The sequence below is a fragment of the Cynoglossus semilaevis genome, chromosome 19, assembly GCF_000523025.1.
Source record: "Cynoglossus semilaevis isolate Cse_v1.0 chromosome 19, Cse_v1.0, whole genome shotgun sequence".
In the NCBI taxonomy this organism is placed as follows: Eukaryota; Metazoa; Chordata; class Actinopteri; order Pleuronectiformes; family Cynoglossidae; genus Cynoglossus; species Cynoglossus semilaevis.
Genome location: NC_024325.1, coordinates 3,140,290 through 3,164,617, shown reverse-complemented (window position 1 = coordinate 3,164,617; position 24,328 = coordinate 3,140,290). Strand labels below are relative to the sequence as shown.

Sequence of the window (24,328 nt, the reverse complement as noted above, 5' to 3'; positions counted from 1 at the left end):
CTGTGAATAAAGTGTGGATGGGGAAACGTCAGCAGGTGGCGATGGAGATGCAGCACTCACTCACAGTGAGCTCAGTCAACAAACACACAACACAAACACATACCGCGTGATCACAAAGTACACCACAAAAGTATCAGAGTCGACGGTCTATTGGCTAAAGGTCACGGGGTTAACTTTAGCAAACCGTTCTAAGCTAACGTCAACTGAATTCTTGTTAGCTACACAAACAGTTAATCGGAGTATATTATTTAGCAATTTTTTTTATCTTTCTTATGTTTGGCTCCTTTTTATCTTTTGAGTCATTTTTGGCATTTTTCTGAACATTTTTATTTTTGTGAATATTTACTTTTTTACAATGTACTTAATAAAATGTTTGTTTTTTTTGCAGCTACATTTGATTCAAATCTTTGCAACATTTGGCTAATCTTTAGCTTCATTTCTGACCACATTTATAATTTTTTTTTTTTTTTTTACTATCTTGCTGTTATATCTTCTCACCCTAGCTTGCGTCAATTATCAATCGATGTGTAAACCTATGTACTCCATCCTCCTTTATATCTGACCCAACTCCAGTTAGTACTGAAATTGATCATCAATGTTTTTTATATATATATTTGGTTCAGTTTTTCTTTTAAAAATCCTCTTTGGGACCAGGTTTCCAGATGTCAGGTGTTCACCAAGGGACCACTGTCCACATGTTTGCCCTGCAGCTGGACATTTTGTCGTGCGTCTAAAATGCGCGAACAGCACCGGCGGTGTGAGGGCGCAGTGAAGGGGATTCACTTTGTGACACATGTAGCATCAAAAGGACTTTTGACAGGATCCCACCATCGTCGTCAGATTGTGATATGAGTCACCAGGTTGAACCACAAGGAACAGGCGCAGGGCCATATTTACAGAGAAAGACGAGGGAGAGAGGGAGGAAGAGTGCAGCAGAAAGTGACTTCTAAATGTTAGAGTTCACCATCAAAAGGCGCCCGTTACCACATCGCATGAATGGAGAAAGTTGAAAGCAGATGGGCATGAGAACGCTGTCGAAATGCAAAGCTGCAGGGACTGTATGTGTGTGTGTGTGTGTGTGTGTGTGTGTGAGCTGCGGTGATAAGGATTTGCTCTAACCACATACACCCCTTCTTTGTTCTCTTGAACCAAAACACACATTCACACACACACACACACACACACACACACACGCATGCTAATTTCCATGACGTGATGGTGGAAGACGGCGGCGGGGTTGCTTTAGACTCGTTGTTGTGGTTTCTTCTTCTGCACAGCTGCACACATCTGTGACTCCTGCAGCGGAGCTGTTTGACCACTCTCTACTGTAAATACTGCTCTGACTGAAACAGGCATTTCATATTTATAACGCAGCGAAGGGGAGGTCAAACGTACCGACGCGACCTCACGTGTGACAGACTGGCTTTGTTCGAGAAGCCTCCGTCGTTTAGCTTCGCACGCGGAATCAAAACTCTTCCACAAAACTGACTGAATGTTCAGGTTGAAAAGATTAGCCTCCTGATGCTAATGGTTAAATGTCAGACCGTGACTGTTTAGGGCTGTTCGGATTGGTCCGCAGATTTTTTTTCACAGGATTTAAGTCAAGACCAGTAAACGTACGCAGACTTACTCAGAGACAAACCTTGAGCAGGAGTGAAATTCTTCCAGATCTGAAACTAATTTCATTCCAGACTAAGTCATTGAGTGTTTTTATTCATAATTGTAAAAAGAATAATAATTTGTTTAAAAAAATTCAGTAATTTTTTGTTTTAAATCAATTACTAGACGTTTCAGGCGACCCCATTTCAAATCCAGGCGACCCCTGGTTGGGCCATGACCCAGTGGTTGAAAAACACTGCACTAATGTGTTGATAACTTTTTTATTCCTCTCTCTCTCTGTAAGCATTAACATAGATCGTAGAAACTAACTACCTGTAGGAAACCTCTCCAATTTAACATTAGCAAACTAGCTGAACAGCTAGCTAAATTTTGCGTTCTTGGCTATGTTAACTCCCCTTTTATACCAATTATTATTATTATTATTATTATTATTATTATTGATAATCGTTCCTTTTATTTTGAAATGACCCTTTTCTCACTTTATTGTCAATATAACAAATCTAACCATGACCTCAAACTTTGACCCTAATTGTATGGCGTGCCGGGCAGACAAGGATGCAGATGCCGAGCTGAAATGTTTGGTGGAGGTGAAGATGACAGAAACAATCTCATTGGCTTGTTAATGGAAAAGGCCGGAGTAATCTAGAGGGAAATTCAAACTAAAAAAAAATCTAAATTTGGGATTAGGCACTGAACGGTAAAAGATTGTTTCTGCCTTTTTACCAACCAGGACTGATGCAGATGGAAATGATTGGTTAATGAGCAGATGGTTAGAATGGAGGGAAAACCAAGAGTTGGACGGACGGCGTGGGTGGGCGTGGATGTTTGTACACACCTGCAAGGACCGCACCAGTCAGTTTGTTGGTTGAGGCCGAAGCGGGCCCGGCATTTCTTAGGAGAACCGGGGTCTGAGCAACAAGCACAGCATGCATCAAAAACAAAGAGAAGCACAAGGAAGAGACGTGAAATAGTTAAAGAGAGAGCACGGAGAGACAGGAGAGTGTTGAAGAAGAAGAAGAAGAAGAAGAAGAAGAAGAAGAAGAAGAAGAAGAAGAAGAAGAAGAAGAAGAAGAAGAAGAAGAAGAAGAAGAAGAAGAAGAAGAAGAAGAAGAAGAAGAAGAAAGAAGGAAGAAGAAGGAAGAAGAAGGAAGAAGAAGGAAGAAGAAGGAAGAAGAAAAAAAAAAGGAGAAAGAAAAAGAAGAAAAAAAGAAGAAGGGAGCCAGTAAGTGTTTGAATGTTAGTAGCAGCACAGCAACACGTCAACAACCGGCAGAATATAAACCCAGGCAGGAGTGAGTCGAGCCGATCGTTCATTCTTCAGTCAGGCAGTTAAAGCTAACAGACGGACTTCGGTCAGTTAGTACACGGTGGTCAGAGAACAGATACAGACCCAGACACACACCTACTGGTCTGAGCTGCAGGGTTCAGGACTTCCTGCTATTTTTTAATTTTTTTTTTAATAAGCATAAAATATCTGGGCCTCAAACTGAGGTCAGTTCAGGACAAGGCTGTGTGACCTTTAAGGTCAGGGTGTAAATTCACATGATGTTTCTAAATGGTTAACTCTATTTGCAATATTGTTTTCTTTTCCATTATTGCTACAGTGCAGTATAGTGTAAATATGGGAAAAAAAAAAAAAACGTTGACACGGTAAAAAGGCTGAAGAGGAAAAATTATCTGTGTCAACATCGCATTCAGAACCAGCGCCAGCAGATGCAGGGACGGAGCTCGAGCTACAGGGAATAAAATGTTTGTAATTCAGGTTACGTGGAAATCAGAGTGGGTGGGTGGGTGGGTGGTTTCTGACGTAAGGGATACATCCTGTCTTAAAGACGGCAGGAGTGCTGCGCTGCGCTGCACCAACGCAGACTTTCTGACCGAGTTGTCAAAAACAAGAGCTGACCGCTGACTGATATATGGAGTCATGACATCTGCATGTCTGTGTGTGTGTGTGTGTGTGTGTGTGTGTGTGCTAATTTTTCTTGACTGTTAAATACCGGTATACTTACCAGTTACACCTGTTCACTACCACAACCACATTACCTCATTGCATATGCTGCAAATACAAGTTGCAGACGGTCCCTTAAATAACTGCCCTTTATTTTTCACTCACTCCAACCTTTGATTTTATTAATATTCTGAGGCTTTTTTTTCAATGGGCAAAATCAAAGATTTCTGAATCTAAAAATGTCGAGGTGTTTACCTGTGGTAGAGTCCTGCTGCTTCTCTCGTTTTCTTCTCTTTTTCTTGCCCTGTAATAATAATAATAAAAATAGAAAAAAGAAAAAGACATGAGTTTGAATTAAATGTTGAAATACTCCTAAGTGTATAAAATGTGTTACGAGCAGATCTACAGATAAATCCACATCAGTGTAAACCTGAAACCTGTTAATATATGTCTCTATGAAAGTGACGGATGAGTCTTCTATAAGAAAATCCAATTCTTAAATCCACTGATTTAACCCCCATTAACATTATTGTTTTTTTTTTTGTGAGTTTAGAATTGTTCTTTTTTCGCTCTGTCATCTTCGCTTCTTCTAACTTTGATAAGAGTCTGGCTGAGACGAGACTCGGCCACATGCAGGACCACGCTGTGTGTTGAATGACCTGAGGTTTCACATGTGAGGTGTGGATGCAGTGTAAACACACAAGGTGACGAGTGACGAGCAGAGACAGCCAATAACCATTAAAAAAAAAAAAAGAAAAAAAAAAAGCCAGACAGAGCAAGGAGGACGGGGAAAAGGACAGAAATAGAACATACTTTGCCAAAGGAAAAAAATAAAAAAAATACAGCATTTTATAAATACATGTCATGCAACATGTGATTAGAATTGGCTTTAAGGCTCCTGAAGTAGCTCATTTGTTTGTTTTGTTTTTTTTCATTTTTCTTTTAATATCCAACACTCATGTTTGAGATGTTTCCAGACTGATAACACTTCAGATGTTTTCACACAGTCCCTGTGATGGTGAGAGGAGGCCTCGTATTGGGGTGTGATGGGAGGATGTGGCTACAGAAATGTACTGCGTCTGCATCAGTGTCTCCTCAGCTCACTGTCAGCACGGTGTCTGTGCGGTTACAACAACAACTGCTGCAAATGCACCTCTTTGAAGCTGTGTGGGCGTGTGTGTGTGTAGGTTAATACAACGCATATATTTTTATTTTTTTTGTCAGGAGTTTGAGGAGACACTGATGCCACGGTTGGTTTTTTGGGAAGAAGTGTCTTTAAGCAGAGGATAATTTAAAAACTTGTATGTGATTAACATCAACTGCGACTGATTATTATTTATTCAAGTTACAAATAGTGTTCATTGCAGTGCATTAACATTTTTTTTTTATCAACATGGGCTTTATTATAGGGCAATGAAACACTTTTTAAGCTCCCGTGGGCCACATAAAGTGACTTGGCGGACCACGGTTGGCCCGCGGGCCTCGAGTTTGACAACATGTGGTCTATGTGCTCTACAGACTGGGTTTCTCTGCACGTTTTAAAACATTGGAATGTAGAATGTGTTCAGTTTCAAAGACTGCATGGGCTGCTGTTGTACCACTGCAGAATGACTGTTACTAAAAAACAAACCAAAACAACGTGTATTCCCTTAGACACCAACGAATACTCGCCTCGTGTCGAAAGGTTGCGCTGGTGTAATTAATTGTGTACTGAGCTCTGTTTAAATCTCCTCACCGATAGCCAGCATTCAATGTGCATTTTTGTCTCTCTCTAAAGCCATACAAAAATAAAACAAATACATGAAAAACTCAAGCAGGGAGGCGGTGAGGCCAGCCATGCAGCCCTGTTCTCTGTTAGTGCAGCAAATTGGGCAGATTTATACCTCTGTGTGACTCACTCACAGACCAACCATACAGCATTCATGACCCAACAGCTAGTGTTGTGTGAGACTTTAGGAAGCTGCATGCACGACAAGTACCCACAACCTTATTCCATGCAGCCATTTTTTTTTTTTGCTTTTTTCTTTCTTTTTATTCCTTTTTTACACCACAGAGGCATAAATCCACCGTAAGACGTGTCCCTACCCAATCGTCTTTACTCTTTTGCCCCTCGACCCCGCTAAGGCCCGCCTCCTGCAAGAGTTCAACAGCAAACTGACAAATGAGAGGCACACAGCAGCCCAGACACAGCACATCCCTACAACATTGTACTCACATGCACCAGACACTTAGGATTACAGCTGTTTATCTTTTACAATGTGTTCCATTAAAGTGGGTTTTTTTTTTTTGAGTTTTTGTTTTTAACTGCCGGGGAGACCCGTGTTTGTGTTGAACTATGACACCAGCATAATTCAAAACTGGAATGTTGTCAGTTTATTTTAGCTTTCAGAAATCTTGATAAAAACAAACAGAATACAGAGATTACAGGCCCTTTTTAAAAAAAATAAAATAAACACAACTGCTGGGGGTTGCACCTGTGTCATTTGTGACCACGGTATGAAAAGTGTTAGAGCATTAGCCAAAAATAAAATACACAACTGAGTTTACTGAACATAAGGATTTTAAAGCCAAAATACTGCATACGGTGAGTGAGTGTGAATAACAAAATGGTTTGTACCCTTTTATAATAATAAATGCACCACATACAACATACTCAATAATTATATAAAATATATATGTTTTAAAAACTATGGCAGATTATTTTAAAAGACACATAAATACTCTTTAACTTCACTAACGTGTCTTCTGCTTGGGCAGAAAAACATGATTTTTATTGAGCACTTATTGTCACACTTTGTTTTTTACTATGGAAAAAAATTTAATATTTCTGATTTCATTTCTAAATGTACTTTCTTTAGTGTGAACAAGATCAATAAAAGTGGTGACTGAATTTTTTTTTTTCAAAGAAGTTCCAAAGAAATATCGGTGAGTCAGTCGGAAAGAAGAGCAGAATCAAAAGGAGAAGTTTCTTACGTAGTTGTCTCTGGCAGACCAGGTGGGGTAGAGCTGCATGTGCAGTTGTCTCTCTTTCCTGGCCAACTCGTAGTACTTGGCTTGTTCCTCCCTGGTCAGTGCATGCCACTGGACACAAACACCGAGACACAAACAGAGCGTGAGAAAATCTAAATATGTCTCTCTAACTCTGTCAATCTCCTAAAATGAGGACATAATGAGATGTAAATCACTATAACTGCTAAGAAAAAACACAGAAAATAAGAATAAAATATTGAACGAGAATTATAATGCATTGCTGTGACCCCCGTGCAACAGATCTCTGTCCCTTTTAGGGCCCTGCCCCCTACTTTGGGAACAACTGGTGAGGCACAGTTGTCTTCTTGCTCACTCTAATTCAAATCCAAAATGATTCTCTACTCTACCCTAATATTTAAATAAAGCAAATAAAATGTAAATGTTGCACGAGAAACAGCATCAGGATCAGTGGCAGCGACAGTCGGTTGTGTATAATGTCAGCAGCACCAGTATGAGAAGGAATAAGGATTCTGTTTAACAAAGTTTTCTCATGATGTTCATGGATAAAATCATTCACTTCTCACCCGTCTCCCCAGAATCTGGTTGATGGCGGCGCTCTCCTTTAACGTGCACTCAGCGATGACCTTTGCCCTCATCTCCTTCATGTAAAGCATGAAGGCGTTCAGTGGTTTCTTGATGACTGGCTTCTTGGGCTCCTTCTCCCGCTTGGGCTCCACCTGTGGCTTCCTAAAAAGTGAGGTTATGGGGTCATTGCAGTGTGAAAATCCCCCCCCCCCCCGTCATTGGTTTGACAATTCGTGTACAACCCCCCCCCCGTCATTGGTTTGACAATTTGTGTGGTGCGCACATGTTAACCACTTCCAAACATGTGTTGATCGGATTTTACTCTCGACACTGCAACAGTTTTATTATCACTACGGTTATTTTAATCATTAAATTAATAACTAGGCTCCTGTGTCCCATTAATGTCAGATGTTGGGAAGAGCACGGCCAGTACTTACACATACATGCCCCGGTCGTACTGGTCATGCTCCTGTTTGCCTGAGGGGGGCACTATCGCGGGGTGAGGGATCCCTGTAGCATGCATGGTTGAAGGGCCCAGCATCAGAGAATGAGGAAACCTGCGGAAAGAACATCACCAGAGACATGATTAACCACAGAGTTGAAGCCATTCTGGAAAAATGTGTGAAAAAATGAGCCACGGCGAGCGACAGATGACAAAAGCATTAGGCCCTTGAAGCTGAAAAAAAGAAGCCTACTGTGTTCTGTCCATATATTTATATTTATTCTTTAAAAAAATCATATATTAAAATTATAATCAGCATTTCACTTGAGTCTCACTGAACAAAGCCTGAGTTAAAAAAAAACCCGATAAGCATTAAATGCAAGTATTCTTAAAAAATATTGTCAACACTAGAGGGCGACATAGTTTTGTTCTGTGAGTTATTTGGAGACGGAGTTCTTCCCCCAGATCCTCTCGCACTGTGCTGAATGTTTAATTGAGTGTTCTCATATCCAGGGGTTCGAACACTTCAGCCACGGAGGGAGACACAGGTAAAACATTGGTCTCCCCGCATGTCAGTGTTGGAAAACCTGCCGAGAAGTGGGTAGAGAGAAGGCAAAGCTACAGGAGCAACAGAGCATCGGTCCTTTGTGAACTGCAGCACTTGGGACTCTTTGTTTGTAGAAGAAACAAGGTTATGAAAAGAGCATAAACAGGAAAACATTTGAGCACTTCAAACCCAGATGGAGTTTTACTTTTGTTTTGTCTAGCGGAGAAAAGCTAAAGCAAAAAAAAAAAAAAATCACTGAGCTCCTCCTGTTTACAGCACAGAGTCTTCATTAGGACTTTTACATCGAGTGTCCAATTGAAACCGGAATGGCGCAGCATGTCAACATGTCCGTCGACCATGGCCTTTATCTCGTGTGCTGTAAACAGGAGCAGACGAGGCAGCCACAGCGTCATTTTGTCGTCTTTCTTTTACTTCTTCCTCTCTTTGCTCGGTCCAACCAGCCGGTTACGATACCTGTACGGGGAGGCGCTGGTGAGGTTGGAGTAGGAGGTTTGTCTGAATCCGCAGGGGGAGAGGGCGGGATAGACTGGCTGGCTCTGCCTGCCACACCACACCACAGCAGAGGGGAGAGACAGCAACAGTTGGTGCTTTTCAGCTTTTACAGATTTAATTGTTGGTTTATTCATTCCACCACAGTTGTTACTGGAAACTCAGTGTTTTTATTAAACGGGCCAGTGATATGACACAATTAGTGAACTTGATGATTCACTGCTCTGTGTCTGGAAAAAAAAAGTTTTTAAGGCCTGGGCATTGACATCAGATATCAATAACACCACCCTACAGACAACAAATCAGCGATCGACCCCTCCTAAAGCCTGACAGATTATTCTGATTAGTAATCGATTCCCCGAAGGCAGCATTTCTAAAGTGAATCATAACAAGGAAATCATAAAAATCTTTTAGAGTCATAGGAAATCTGCTGTTTTTTTAAAAAAAAATTCTGGCAACCTTTGGCCACTCGTTCCTGTTTTTTTGTGTGCAAAAAAAAACTAAACAAAACATAAACAAACCCCGAGAGCTTGCAAATGTTTTTGAACTCTTTTACGAAGTTCACGTCCGCGCTTTTAAAAAATGTTTGAAATGTTCCGTGATCCTTCTGTGAGACTGTGGATACGCAACTGCTGACAGCTGTTCGTCAATACTCGGCTCTACCAGGAGCAGCAGAACACACACACACCATGGGGGGTCGAGGGTGGAGATGGGATGTAAGTAAAGTCCCTTTGATATGTAGAAAACCACCCTTCCACCTCCCCGACAGTGCGTGAAACCATCCTCCCTTCATCCCGATGATGCACACACACACAACCCAAACCACATCTTAGCATTTGAAAAATCCCTACACAATTCCTTCTATTTTCTTCTTTTTTCATTTCTAGACAAAACTGATGGTGGTTTTTGCAAACTGCAGCGATTCTTCAGCTCACGGCTGGACTGAGAATCACAGGAATTATGAGCTCGCGGAGCATCGTTCGCGCTGTAATCCTGTTCTAACAGAGCTCACGCTACAGCACAGGTCAAGTGTTGCTCAGATAAAGACAGCTCCGATTCTGATCTGGCCAGGAAGTTGAACACTCCACGACAAAAGGCCATCAATCAGCCCGATATAGTTTTGTCAGTTCGCCGACAAGGAGAAAATGCTTATCATCATCGGCCAAGACACTGTGAGGGTTAGTGGTGACATTTTGCAGAAAAAGCTCCCACGTGCAAGCACGGCTGCACGGAGGAATGCTGGGAATGTCATGAGAGTGAGGCTGCTCGCTCTATTGGACTGGTCAGAGACTCCAGCATCATCCCTCATCTCTGCAGATACCGTTTTATTGACAAAACAGAAATCACTCTCTTGGGTGTTCTGGTTGCTTTCATGTTCATTTCAACGACAAATAGACAACGATTTATTGTGGCTACAAAAATGCCCAACAAATGTTTTAAGGATTTACTGTCGAACATGTTGACGGTACCTAAAATTTGCTTCTTTCAAATGACATTTTAGGAAACCAGCAACTTAGATGTGACTGTTAATAAACCGATTATGAGGTTTTTTTTTTTTTTTAAATCACTCCAAAATTAGCCTTTAATTTCGGAAATCATTTTCTATATTTTAAGGAATATTGAGGGAAATTTCAAGTGTTTGTAGAGACAGAGTGAAAAGCTCAGAGGAAAAATCTTAGTGTTTGTCTCCGCGATATCCAAAAGCAGGATGGTAAACCCCTCTAAGGATCTCTTTCACTGCCAAACATCTTTAACCGACTGCTAATTCCGATCATGGCATCATCTCCATTGTCATCCCTTGTCTGAGACGACAAGTCATGCAGCTGACATGCCGAAGGGACAAAAGGACAGCAGACAGAGGGGGACGGTAAAAATGTAAACCCAGGCTTATTGTTGAAACAACACTTTGACATTTTCTGCATTTTTCCGAAAACAAACGAAAACAAGCGTCCAGAACAAACGGATCCTCTGGTTTAGAGGAGATTAGCCGTTCGTGCGGAAATCCAGTGACATTTTACTTGTGTGAAACGATAAAATGCTGCTAATTCCAAGAATGAAAGTGAACATCGTCCAGTGACGCTGAAGAAAGCTAATGCACATGCAGAAGTTTGGAGCCTTCCTTCCAAATCTCTGTGCCATTTGGTCTAAGCCTTTAACTGCACCCGGAAGGGGATTCAGTCCAGGCTACAGATAGTGTAGGTTGTAATAAGTGGATTTGTGTTGATCCATAAATCAGAGGAAGTCCGACATTAGAGCTTCACAGTCACCCTGCCCGACACTGGGAGCTCGCAAGATCGAGCCAGAAATGATGAAAACCATAAATGAAAGGACTGAATGTGGAGCAGATGTTGGCCACTTTATACTGCAGTTTTGCACTTTTTTCCTGCAGCATCACCGCTGCCGATCTGTCCTCGTGAAATCATCGTAAAAAAAAAAACGGCAGACAGTTTAAGGGCCGTTTTGATGCGATAAACCAAAACATATCTCAGCGGGTAGAAACCAAAAAACACACACATCTTAATATATAGTTCTGGAGGTTTGGGGAAAGCCCGAATCTAACCTGGGGCCTGTCAGTGTTTCCAGAACGCACCACATCATGAGGGACACAGCAATTTACAAGTTAAGATGTGGAGATATTACAGTGAGCGCGACCAGAATGATTATATCAGTGGAACTCGCCAGTTTCTCCAACATGAGGTAATTTCTGTTTCTTTTATTTAATCATTTTCAGGAACAGGTCAGGTGGTTTTTTTTTTTTCAAATTTAAGGTTCAGGGTTTAATCATTTTCAGGAACAGGTCAGGTGTTTTTTTTTTCAATTTTAAGGTTCAGGGCGAAAGCGGAGACTTCCTTCAGCTTTTTTTTTACTGAGCTACAACTACAGTCAAGAGTCTAGTATAAAGATATTGCTGCGCTGTGGGCTACAATAAGTCTTCCTTTCGGAATGATAACTATGATAGAATGAGACAATGAGTTTTTATACAGCCTTCCCAAGCCATGCCAAGTATACAACAATGATAGACACAGTAGTATAAATAAAACGCCGACTGTGTAATAATATGTCAGCAGTTAACACAACAATATACTGAAAGCCATAAACTTACTTTGGAGACGACTTAGACATTTTTTTTCTTCCTCCCTCAGATGATTTTTTTTTACAACAGTTGAATAAGATCCACAAGACACTGGCATCCACGCCTGCCGACATCTGTCTGTTCCCAGCATTCATAGAAACTACGGTCAAAAACACACTGCACGTGTCACCGGCAGGTCGGCGCGGTACAAAGTCTAACTCTCGTTAGGAGACACATTTTTCATTCAGTTCACGGGAGGATAACCAAAATATTTCTCAGCCTCTGAGCCATTCTGGGGCAAAAGGGGTTCACCGTCGAACGCTTACTTAAAAACAGATCAAACAGGCTTCGGCTCCACAGAGCCATGTGTGAATTTAAGGACTGTAGAGCAGGAGTACCATGACATCACCCTGACATCGTTAAAGTCTGTTTTAATCGGCAAATCGCATAAAAATATTATAGCAAACACACAGCTGGGACGAGTTTGGGATAAACCGTGACACCTTACATCACCGGTAGAGTAACTGGCTACTGCGGCAGGCTGTGCATTTATGATCTTGGACTCCTGGATGTGAAACCCCCACTCGTGGATGAGGGTCACTTCAGGTCTGCCTCGGTCAGGCGTAATCTGTTTGTGTGCAAAAGGTCATTTTGTGCGCTCTGTAGGTGCAAGAATTTTCGGTTGACCATACAGTGGATCAACGTCTCGTGTCATACAAGTGTTTTTGAGCTTTTTGCTTTCTCCTTAAAATCAGTGTTGTACCAAACATCTATTTCTCCTCCTTCAGTTCAGCAGTAAATGTACTCCTTTATAGTCACCACACCACAATCTGTCTTAGTTGTCTCACCCCTCAAAAACAAAGCACTACTAAATAAAATCTCAGACCTTTTTTTGCAGCTTTCTGTCCCTTTAAGGGGCCTCGCCCCCCAACTTTATTCACTACTGCTTTTTCTTTCTCTCAGGCTGCAGGTCCCACACAAAAGGCTACTACTCCCACCCCGCCCCCCTGCAAAAAAAAAAGGATTATCCCTTTAAGTTCAAAACACAAAGGTTCAAAGGGGATTCCTGACAGCAGGGTCTGGTTTAGACACTCATCAGGTGAGACGGTGATGTATGCATCACTGAGCCGGTTCACAGTGCCACGACGAGCGTGTGTTGTGATGTAACACTGTGAAATGATGATGAGCGTTGGACTAAGATGTCTTTAGACTATTCTGGAACAAGACTCAGTCGCTGATTTGACAAGTGTATATTTAAGGGTAGTAATACTGCATATACCTGATATACAGAGTATTACGGCATTTCCAAAGGCAAGAGAAATTGAACCGCAGACTACAAAGAATCCCACCGCAGAGGAATTTTTTGCGAACGACTCGTACTTTTCTTATATCACAATTATATCAGAACTTAAATGTGAGTTAGTGGGTGGCCATTAAGACCACGGAAAAATGTGCGAGTCAAAGCCTGCACAGCTGTGTGTGAGTGGGAGAGAGAGACTCACCAGCCCATGGAGGGAGTTATCTGACCAACACCACCTGGAGGAAGGGAGTAGTATGAGAGGTCCTGGGATTGGTGCCTGTGAACGCCTGGAGGAGACAGAAACACAGACACACAAGGTCAGGTCAACAGCCTCTGGCCCCGAGTCCACTCATCTATTAGGATTATTAGTTGTCTGGGAACCTGGTATTAAACACCAAACTGCCCCTTTACACAGGTCACCCACTCCCACTCCCACTCCCACCCTGTGCCCCCTGCGTGTCATACTCTGTGTTAAAGTGGATGAGACCCAGTGCTGGAGGCCTAGGTCTCCACTTGGTTTATTCCACAGGAGTTGAAGGCTTTGGTCAGAACCACATTTTTAAAAACATGAGCAGCCCGTTTGGGGCAGTGGGTAGGGGGGGCAGTCACCGATTGAAACACACTCGCAAACAAACAGTCTTCATCTCCACCCTGGGCCAAAAAAAAAAAAAAAAAAATGTTATTGAACAAAAGAAACACAGACAGTTCGACTCTGTGCCCTCACGCAGTAAATATACAGTCTCCCTCTTTGTGCCCTTCAAAGGAAGTCATTTGTCAACAGGCAGCACCTAGCACTTAGCGAGGCCCGACTGCTAACCTGTGTTTGCAGCAGAGGAATGCTGTGGATGACTGTAATTTGGCCCTGGCTCCAGGCCTGTTTCAGGACCCCGAGTCGCTATAAATCTGGACAGCAAGAATGCAAGTGAGTCAGCGCACCTATCTCACCGCTCCGCTCCTTCCTCCTCCTCTTCACCCGGTACCACCACACCTCCCCCTTCCCCCTCCTCCCCTCTGCTTCCCCTTTCCTTCCTTACTGCTCTCCACCCCTCACCGAACTGATGTTTGCCCTAATTGTCACCTTTAACCTGTCTTTACCCTCCGTCATCTACACCCAACTGAGCTGTGCTCATTTCTTTATTACAGACCTCGCCATCATTGTCTCCATGACGGTGACGTCTGTAACAGCGGTGGATCTTAACGTCTCAATCCCTGCGTGTTACAGCCGGGAAACTCTTCCTTATGTTACCTGGTTCATGTCCAACTCAACTAAAGACATCTTCCTCTACGACTAAACCTTTGTTGATGACACGACGCCTGCGATTCCACGACTCAAAGGTTACAAAGTAGCAGAGGAAGCTGACTGAGCTCCACGGTTAATATTTAGAACTCTCGACTCTCGACTTCGTTCTCGGTGCATCATCACGTGAACTCTCTGTCCAACTCACATTATTTACTTCTTGAACTAAAACTTACATTCATTCCTCCCTGTTCATAAAGTGACACAAAAAATATGGGAGTTTTTCGTACTTCTTGAACTAAAACTTACATTCATAAGTTTTAGTTGGGAGTTTTAGTTTATATGGGAGTTTTTCACCAACAAGTTGAATAAACAAACAAAAGCAGCACGAGGCTTTTCCTCCAAAGATAAAATCAAGATGATGAGCTTAAGCAATTATGAAGAAAAAAAAACTCAAGTGACATTTGAACCCTGCAGTAATTTTTGTTTTGTTTGTAAAACTCCCCATCCCAGGTTTGCATGTGTGACTGTAATGTCACGTACTTTTTCTCAGCAGCACTCAAATCAGGCAGTCAACATATGGACAGAGCTTAACGGGGAATAAAAGAATAAAAGCTTCCTCTTATTGTAAACACGTTTTTTTTTTTTGGTCAGAAAGTTTTGATCATGACTCATTTGTTTTGAAGCACAGAGCTGCGTCATTTGGCAAAGAATATATTTGGCAAATCAATAGGAGCCACCAAGTGGGAGGAGACCTTTATTTTCCCAACAAACAATGTTGTACCACGAGACACTGCATGGTTTTGATGAACGACTGACCGGGTCGAGGTCAAAGGTAAAAGCTCCCAGGTAACCTTTAACTACCGCTCTCGTGGTGCACTTGGGTTAGGGTCTTTGTTAAAAAGCACAGCTTACGCACACAGGATGAAACCGAAACTTACATCGCTGCTAACAAATATAAAAATCTATTCGATGTTATTTGTTAGAATTTCTTCTCATGTTTCGTCTTCGGTTACATTATCATCTGTTTGAATATTTTTACAACATATCGCCCCTCTCCGTCGACACATTTCTTCAAGTGATCATGTCACAACTTGTTTTTTTTTTCTTTTTCTTTTTCTTTAGAGCTGACATTGAATTTTTTTCTGTTCTTACAGTTTTGGGAGAAGTAAATGAAATCCTTTGACTGTAAACGTTTAACACAGTTTGGTTGAAAGTTTCATGTTTGCTCTGATTGATTGAGGATTTATAATAATAATAATAATAATAATATAAATTTAAATGTAGACACCTTTTGAAATGAGGTCTTAAAACCTTTCGACTTGACAAAATGACAAATTATAACTTTCCCAGAAGCAACATTTGGTTAACATAAATTCATCACCACAGATGAGCAATGGATAAGTCATTTAAAATCTGCTTATAATAAGCCTGTGAGTGGAAGTCAGAATGGGGAATACCACGCCACTTTATTAGTGTGTTTTTACTTGAATGGTAATTCGATCAAAACCTTCGCAACCGGTGATTACTGTAACACCTGTTGTTTACACAGCCTCTATGCTATACACTGTTTGTCACCCTGTAGCGTCGACGGAAACGCGATACAACTCCATAAGTCACACTGTTGCCCGGGCTCTGACACAGTCAGCACTGACTGCTGTTGGGAAACATGAAGGGGGAAATCAACCGCCGTAATGGGACTGTTTTCTTTGGAATGCCCCTTTTAAAGAAGCCGTCTAATAACTGACTAAGTACAGCAGCCATCTCACCGTCTCCGCGTTAGCGTCTCGGGAAACACTTCAAAGGGGAAACCATTTGAGTCACATTGGCTCAGTGTGAGGCTGCCATCAGAAGGTGTGCATGTAAAAACCGAGTGGAGGAGCTGAAAATAGCATTCGTGCACTGACGATGTGCACCGGTGGTTATAACCACTAAGAGTGAAAGTGCTGCAGAATCTGAACCTTTAAAAGAGACCTGACAGCCAAAGCGTGTGGTGCACTCGACAAAGAGCCTCAGCTCAGACCTGAAGTTGTGCAGTAAGGAGTGGAGATTTTACTCAAGTACAGGCTCAAAACTCACAGTAAAACTAAAAGTCACTCCATCAGTGAACCTCATGAAAGCCATGACTAATGTCGACTCTTAATTTCATTTTCAGCGCAGAGTTTCTCACGGGAGTATGGGCAGTGACTCACTCTCACTCTCATTATTATTTCAAAACATGTAAATTAAGGTATTTTTTTTCAAAATTTTAAATATTCCTTTCAATTGGAACCAAAAAGTATTATACTCAATTACTCAATTAATGACTGTTGCTTTTATTTAAGTGTGAAAAGCTGTTTACTTTGTTTTCCCTCAGTCCTTTAGAATGTTCACCCGTCCATTATAATTTGGATTTATATGAAGTAAACAAAATCAAAAGTCAATATCAATAAATCCTGGGCAAAAAAAAAAGAAGCCTGGTGCTGATTTGTGTGTTTGGCAAAGTCGTGGCTTTAAAGACTTTTATCGAACACTGTGATGTGACTTTCTAGCTCAAAGACCATTCTTCAAATGATTTACTTACTAATTTTTATCATCTGTTAATCAACAAATTATAAGTAGTATTAAGTTCATAGGATATGATTACACAGCATTTTGTTAATGTATATGTTCAGAATTGAAGATATGAATGATACACAGCATTTTGTTAATGTATATGTTTGGAATTGAAGATATGATTATATATATATAATATACATATAATATTTTATGATAATAATGCGATGGTTGCTGTTATGAATGGACAGCGTAATATGAGCCTAGAAAAATGACGATAAAGTTAGTTTAGTTGTTGTTGTTAGTACAGAAAGCTGCGTGACGGAGAGCAGACGTGTTTCACTTCTGCTTTGAATGCCGGGCTGTACTGACCTGCAGTCATCTCTGCACAACGGTCACAGTGATGTCACCGGTTGAGCGTGGCGTAATGGCCGACGGAGGGTACGACCATGAGAGTGAATACTTTTTGTGAAATACTGTTAATGGTATGTGAACGCGTTTACAGTATTTATTTATTCTGACACACGTTGTCATTTATGTTACATTGGTTTTCTTATCACGCCATAAACGGGATCCTTGTCGTAACGTTTTAACGCCAAAGACACCGCAAGGTCTACAAGGACATGTTCATATGAGAGGAGAACAGTGTGGGTGCAGTGAAAATACCAAAGGAAGTCAAGTGTGCAAATGAAATTGAAGTGAGAGTGATGAGCTCAACACGCAGCAAATGGCATACTACTGTTATTAAATCACACCACTGACAGAAGATTGAGGACGCAATAGATTCACAGACATAAGTCTGACAAATTAGAACAAAAAAAACACTAAAAAACTAATCTGAATTATTTTGGATGCTGTTTTTTTTCCAGGTGAACTGTAACCAAATGAGTATTTTAGGACTGTTTCAGAAGCCAAGTGTATCCAAACTAACACCAACCCTCAGAATGAGTGTTTGAGTAGCACATACTGTTAAAAACAGGAAGCCGATTCTTTCCTTCTGGTAGTGATTGCTCAGTTTGAGAAAGTGTTTTGAACCACAAACAAATAAAAGCTGAAAGTGAACCTGTTAGTTTTGTGTTACCGAAGCTCGTCTTTCACGGTCCAGCGGTTCACTGGAACCAGCCGAGCTGCACTCACACTAGCCGTAGAATCCAGACTTTAGGGGACAAGCGTGGTCGGGTGTGGTGCAGTGACCCCACTGTTGGGCACGGACGCACCCTCCAGGTCTAATATGCAGAGGTTTTTTTTGAAGGAGCTGGAACCACATGACATTTGAGCTCTTAACCCAACTGGAAATTGAACCCTCGACGGGCTGACTGTAAGGCAAATTGCCGAAACGATCCACTGAGCGGTGTGGTTAGGAGATCCAAATAAGAAGAGCTCCAACTCGGTCCTACAGCACCACCTAAATCCACTGCAGTGTCTTGCTGTCGTTCGCTACGCTAAGCTCACCTTTCCGTATTTGGCCGATGCTCTTTCTGAAGACAGACGAGCAGAGCGCGGTGCCAGAAAATGACATCACTGATTAGGTAACCTTTTACTGTACCGCTACCTGTAAACAGCTGATGAAAGACGTGAGGAGCGAGACAAGGCGGCGCGTGCGAAACGTGGTCGGTCTTCAGGTGAGAACAGTCGTGTCCACGAGCCAGGTGTTGACGGTGTGCATGTGTTTGAAAGGCCCGGCCGTGCGTGTGTTTGCTAGAAGCAGGTGGCTTAGTCTGTCATTAATGGCTGAGTCACAGATACCGTCGGGCATGGACACACGCGCACACACACACACGCCCCCGCAGAGGAGTGTGTGGACCAGACAAAGAGTTTGTGTCTGTAGTAAAAGGGTGATTTCCAGACAGAGCAGGCAGGAGATTGCCTGAGGTTAGAGCCAAATGTCTAATCATAACTGAGGAGAGACTTTTGTTCTTGTTCCGCCTCAGTCTTGCTTGGTTGCCTTTTTTTTCCCTCCAGATCTCATCTCGGGGTTTACTCGTTCCATAATCACTGTCTCATTAACAAAGTGTTATTTAGTAACTTAAAAGAAGTATGTATCGTGAAAGTGTCTACGGGATTTCTTGACACAACAAGTCATATCTTTGAAAAAAAAAAAAGCAAGAAAACGTGATAAGAAAAATCCCATCCGGGAAATATATGGAATCATATACGGAGTGCGAGGTTTTCAGACAAGCTGCTGGTCAGATGTCGGGATCCTGCCACTGATTATGGCTTGTGACACGAGCATCAAGAATGCACTGAACAAATCTGAGACAACCAGACAGACACTGCCACCACCTCTGACGGGAAAAACATCCTGCAGGGTTTGAACATCAGCCTGGGTTTGTTTTTTCTTTCTCTGTGTGTTTTCGTATGTACCGTGTTTGCTAAGGAGAACCTTGTGTGTGTGTGTGTGTGTGTGTGTGTGGTGCTGTGATGGCTTGTGTGATTGTCACGCTAATTGTTTCCTGGTGTGTGTGTCGCTGGCCGTCCCTTCAGAGGAGCAGGCCACATCAGAGAAGCCGTGGAACTGCCACAGGCTGACGGAGCCGGTGCTAGGCGTGTGTGTGTGTGTGTGTGTGTGTGTGGTGCTGTGATGGCTTGTGTGTTTGTCACGCTAATTTTTTTCTGGTGTGTGTGTCGCTGGCCGTCCCTTCAGAGGAGCAGGCCACATCAGAGAAGCCGTGGAACTGCCACAGGCTGACGGAGCCGGTGCTGGGCGTGTGTGTGTGTGTGTGTGTGTGTGTGGTGCTGTGATGGCTTGTGTGATTGTCACGCTAATTGTTCCCGGGTGTGTGTGTCGCGGGCCGCCCCTTCGGGGGAGCAGGCCACATCAGAGAAGCCGTGGAACTGCCACAGGCTGACGGAGCCGGTGCTGGGCGTGTGTGTGTGTGTGTGTGTGTGTGTGTGTGGTGCTGTGATGGCTTTTGTGGTTGTCCCGATAATTGTTTCCTGGTGTGTGTGTCGCTGGCCGTCCCTTCAGAGGGGCAGGCCCCATCAGAGAAGCCGTGGAACTGCCACAGGCTGACGGAGCCGGTGCTGGGCGTGTGTGTGTGTGTGTGTGTGTGTGTGGTGCTGTGATGGCTTGTGTGGTTGTCACGCCAATTTTTTCCTGTTGTGTGTGTCGCTGGCCGTCCCTTCAGAGGGGCAGGCCCCATCAGAGAAGCCGTGGAACTGCCACAGGCTGACGGAGCCGGTGCTGGGCGTGTGTGTGTGTGTGTGTGTGTGTGTGTGTGGTGCTGTGATGGCTTGTGTGATTGTCACGCTAATTGTTCCCGGGTGTGTGTGTCGCGGGCCGCCCCTTCGGGGGAGCAGGCCACATCAGAGAAGCCGTGGAACTGCCACAGGCTGACGGAGCCGGTGCTGGGCGTGTGTGTGTGTGTGTGTGTGTGTGAAAGGGGTCATGGATTAGAAACAGACAGAAAGAGAAAACAATATGAATATATTTTGCTTTTGTTCAACTGAGCCTTCGCTGTGTGGAAATTTGTGCGTGTTTATGTTCCACAGCGCAAACAGAGCCAGCAGCGTTCTAGACCTGGTGCTTGTTTGTCTCCTTGTCTCCGTAGACTTGACCTAGGTCTACAAAAGCCCCGACTTAGTCTCGGACTTAAATAAGCTGCTGATTGGTTAGATGGTACTCAGTCCTGGATCAGATAGCTAATAATATGGTCGTAAACTGGTTACGGTGCAATCAGAGGTGTGTGCAACTAAAAACAATTTGAAGGTGAGGTAACGTAAATCGTGATGATGACTACTGTGAAGGGAAGGCGACGAAGTTTAAAGATGGAAAAGTGCTGCTGTGAAATAATCCAAAATATGGCTAAAATCAGATCAGAATCAATCAGTTTGTCCACATCTGGTTTGGTTTTCTCTGTCAGAAACATAAAAAAAAATGCCTTTGAAATGCATTACCGAACATCTTCGAGTTGCACCAAAATGATTTCACTCTACTTTTCTGTTCAAAAAGCAATAAAATCAGCAGCCAGTTATACTGTCACTGCATTGTTTTTTTTACTCTGGTAATAATCTGAATGTTATTAACCTCACTACCATGGTCTGACCCCCCACCCCCCCCCAGTAGCTACAGTACCGCTCTGTGGCGCTTACAAACATGTTGTGTGTGTGTTTTTGTGTGAGACCTCACCTGTTTTCTGACTCATGTCTGTGGGCAGGTGCGGAGGGCTGGCACTGAAGTGGTCGTTGCCGTAGGGCAGCAGGGAGGTGAGAGAGTGCATCCCGTGAGACTGCTGCACCACCGACACTTTGTTGGACTGTTGAAGACACACGACGGCACACATTTAGTTCAAATAAAACCGGCACACGGTGGCTATATCATGAATGAACTCTGCGGAGGATGAAATTGGGGCATGAAGACATTTTTTTTTTTAGAGCTTAGTTACGACATGACACGTGTTGCTCGCTAATGCTAACAGCATGCTAAATGCAGATTGCAATATAGAAGCCATTGTTTTTGTGTGTTCATTCAGCACAGTGATTGTGAGTATTTTCTAAAAATATTATTATGGTGTGAATCCATTGGATTGTATATTTGGTCAACTCTGCGCCGGCGTGTGTTTGTGCTTTTGGGTCTTTGAACTTGTGTGAAGCTGCTTTTCGTACATATGAATAATTCTGGCAAAATATTATATAATTTTATTTTTTTTGTTGTGCACCAAGCTAGACAAACTGGTGAACGTTCGTGCGTGTGTGTGTGTAGCATCAGCACTACAGAGAGGCAGATCTGCTGCTACTTCCTTGGCCTCCTGCTGAGTTACAAAGTGAATACCTTATCATTTTTACACATATACGTACACACACACACACACACACACACACACAGCCCAACCATCTTCCCCATCCATCAACATCTTAAACTCTCTCACTGACCAAACGCACTCTCTCTCTCTCATGTGTATGCTGATCTCATGTGGCGCCGAGATCAAACTGCTTAAGCGCTTTTAATGTTACGACACATGAAAACAAAATGCAATTTCTCTGTATGGGGCTGCAGAAGGACGGACGAGGGGGAAGGAGGGGGGGGGGGCTGGATAAGAGGAGGTGTGGAGGAGAGAACGCAGCGGGTGAGCGGAGCTGAGGAGGCAGCGGGGTTTAGATGAGGTTTTCTGGATTCACTTTGAGCGAAAGTCGAAAATCAAAGAGACCATAGAGTTTGGCAATATGGGCCGAAGATCATTATATTTATAGGATACATATTGACACACCGCATACCGCAGAACAGTGGTGAGCGAAAAGAAGGGCTGTCACTTTTTATCAGAAATTTAAACGTCAGCTCGAACGGCGGGGTAAAAGTTCAAATTTGACGACCAAGACGAAATTTGCTACGGCGAGAACCGGCGGAGGGTACTGGGAGTGTAGCCTGACCTTAGGAACCCTGTCTGACGATGAGCTTGAGATGATGAAGATGTTATGTTACATTCAAGGTTAATGACATTACAGGTAAAAAAAATCATGTCAGATTTTTCTATAATAACCAGCTTTTCTTATGGTAGTTTCAAAAGTCTCTGAGCCTACACCAGGGCTCACCAAATATATTTGTTGAATTGGGGTTCGGACATTCAAAAAAAATGAAATACACGTACAAAAATCACATTTTTTTCTGACATTATTATTATTTGAGATTTATAAATGGTGGATATATTTATATAAATATATAAAATACATTCCTATTTATACACAATAGACAATATTAGGTAATGTCTGAACACTGAGAGTAAACATGGCCTCCCTCCTCCCCCGCCTGTTGCCATAACATGGGCTACAGGAGATCCATCCAAATGACAGCATTATAATCCGTTCGAAGAAAAAGACTAAATGTAATTCAACACTTATCCATAGCCCTGACATTTGGCTGGGAAAATCCCAAACCTGAGCAAAGCAGCAACATAAATGAGCAGGTGGATAAAGGTTACAGTGCGTGACATTTAGAAATCTGCTGATGCCTGCAAAAATGTCCGAGTCAAAACAAAAATGTAATTCTACTGAGAAACCTGGGAATATCTAAGAAGGTTTTTTTTTTTTTTTTACTTTTATTTATGAATGAAGTAATTGGTGATTACGTGCAGCTGTGTGACATCTGTGTCCGGCGAAACACATTGGGAGGAGGTATGAATATTATTCATGAAAAGAATTTACACCAGCGTGATTCGGTGCACACAAAACACACACACACACACACACACCTTCTCTGCTTCACAGATCCTACACATATGGACACAAACGCGCACACATCTGCGCAGGGCCGCTTGCTGCCTTCAAAAGAAGCTGCGGCTCCAGTTCACGTGCTGAGGTCGTCGTAGCCATTTTTCTGTAAAGTTAGAGCCGCAAAATCGTCCATTTATGTTTCCTCTCTTCCTCGGGGTAATTAGTCGGCCTTGAAGTGGCTTTCGCTGTGCCTTCCTTTTTTTACACACACTCAGGGAGGCTGACTGAGAGCACTCATTCAACCCATAATTATCAAGCCCTCTGTATTTACCCCAGCCCCCACACACGAAACACGCACACACACACACACACACACTTACAAAATCTCGGATAATTCTTACGACGGCATCACCGAATTGGAAACATGCAGCCGGTTTGTTTGAAGCGACCGAACAGTTTTGTTTGTGTTCAGGTGGACTTACACACAAATGCAGACACACACTGATGGAAAAAGTTGTAAATGTACTGATGCTGATGAACTACCAACTCCTATCAAGACAAAAAGGTGAAAGAAAATTCAAACTTGATGCTTTAGCCCCTCCCACATTCCTGAACTATCCTGTATCCTGGTGCTGGAAGAGAAAGACAGGTGCTAGAACACAGGATTTTTGGCAGTTGGTGGTATTTATATGTGTATTATACACACAACATTCCTTCTTCCAGTCAGCCATGTTCTTTTTAATTTGACATAGGTGTGTTTTGACATAACCTTAATCAAAAATTATTACCATTATTGACAACACATGCCAAGTATTTGTGTTGGGATAACAATTAGAGTTTTTGTAAAAAATAAAAAAAGGTCAAGCATCACTCCACCTAAGACTCTATACCAAGAAAGTCGACACTTAAGTTGGACTCAAATGATTATTAATATTATTTTTATTTAAAACAAAGTCTGACTTTAAACACTGAGGATGCTTCATTTATTTATCTGCAATGACTTGGATTTGAAATGGACTCCTTCGGTGACTCTGACTTGGCCCTAACACCATGGGGGAACGCATGTTGCAGTCAAAAGAAAAGGTACAAGTAAAATCATCAGACGCACAACATTCACTAAACAAGAGCGAAAAGAGGTTTAAAGTGATGCAATAAAACGACGGCCCAGATTCACCAGTGTCACTTTCCTACTTCAGCTACCTGTGTCAATGTAGGCACCTGAAGACGCCCACCGTCGGACAGCAACTGCAGCAGCTTATTAAAACCACTGCACACTGTCCGTTGGACGGCATCAAAGATATAATCACTTCAAAGATGCGATTACTTTTAAAAAATTCCAATTAGATAAACACCTTTTTAAGTGCGTCAGGAAACGGTGAGCGCGTCTCTCTCTCTCTGTAGTCCCGTTTTACTT

General features: G+C 42.6%; 1 protein-coding gene across 15 annotated transcripts in view; it reads right to left on the bottom strand.

The window, feature by feature from the left end:
- Positions 1-24,328, bottom strand: part of tcf7 (transcription factor 7) — a 55,276-nt gene that overhangs the window by 4,771 nt on the left and 26,177 nt on the right. For 3 of the 15 annotated variants that reach the window (XM_025065936.1, XM_025065938.1, XM_025065942.1), the window contains exons 4-11: positions 20,897-21,023; positions 13,198-13,282; positions 8,545-8,673; positions 7,561-7,680; positions 7,123-7,285; positions 6,542-6,649; positions 5,654-5,701; positions 3,824-3,872 (exon numbers count right to left, since the gene is read on the bottom strand). In XM_025065936.1, coding sequence (XP_024921704.1) covers positions 3,824-3,872; positions 5,654-5,701; positions 6,542-6,649; positions 7,123-7,285; positions 7,561-7,680; positions 8,545-8,673; positions 13,198-13,282; positions 20,897-21,023 — 829 coding nt within the window. Of the gene's footprint in view, positions 1-455; positions 2,529-3,823; positions 3,873-5,653; positions 5,702-6,541; positions 6,650-7,122; positions 7,286-7,560; positions 7,681-8,544; positions 8,674-13,197; positions 13,283-20,896; positions 21,024-24,328 lie in introns of those variants that run through there. The other 12 variants (XM_025065939.1, XM_025065941.1, XM_025065944.1 and 9 more) reach the window with 9 other exon arrangements.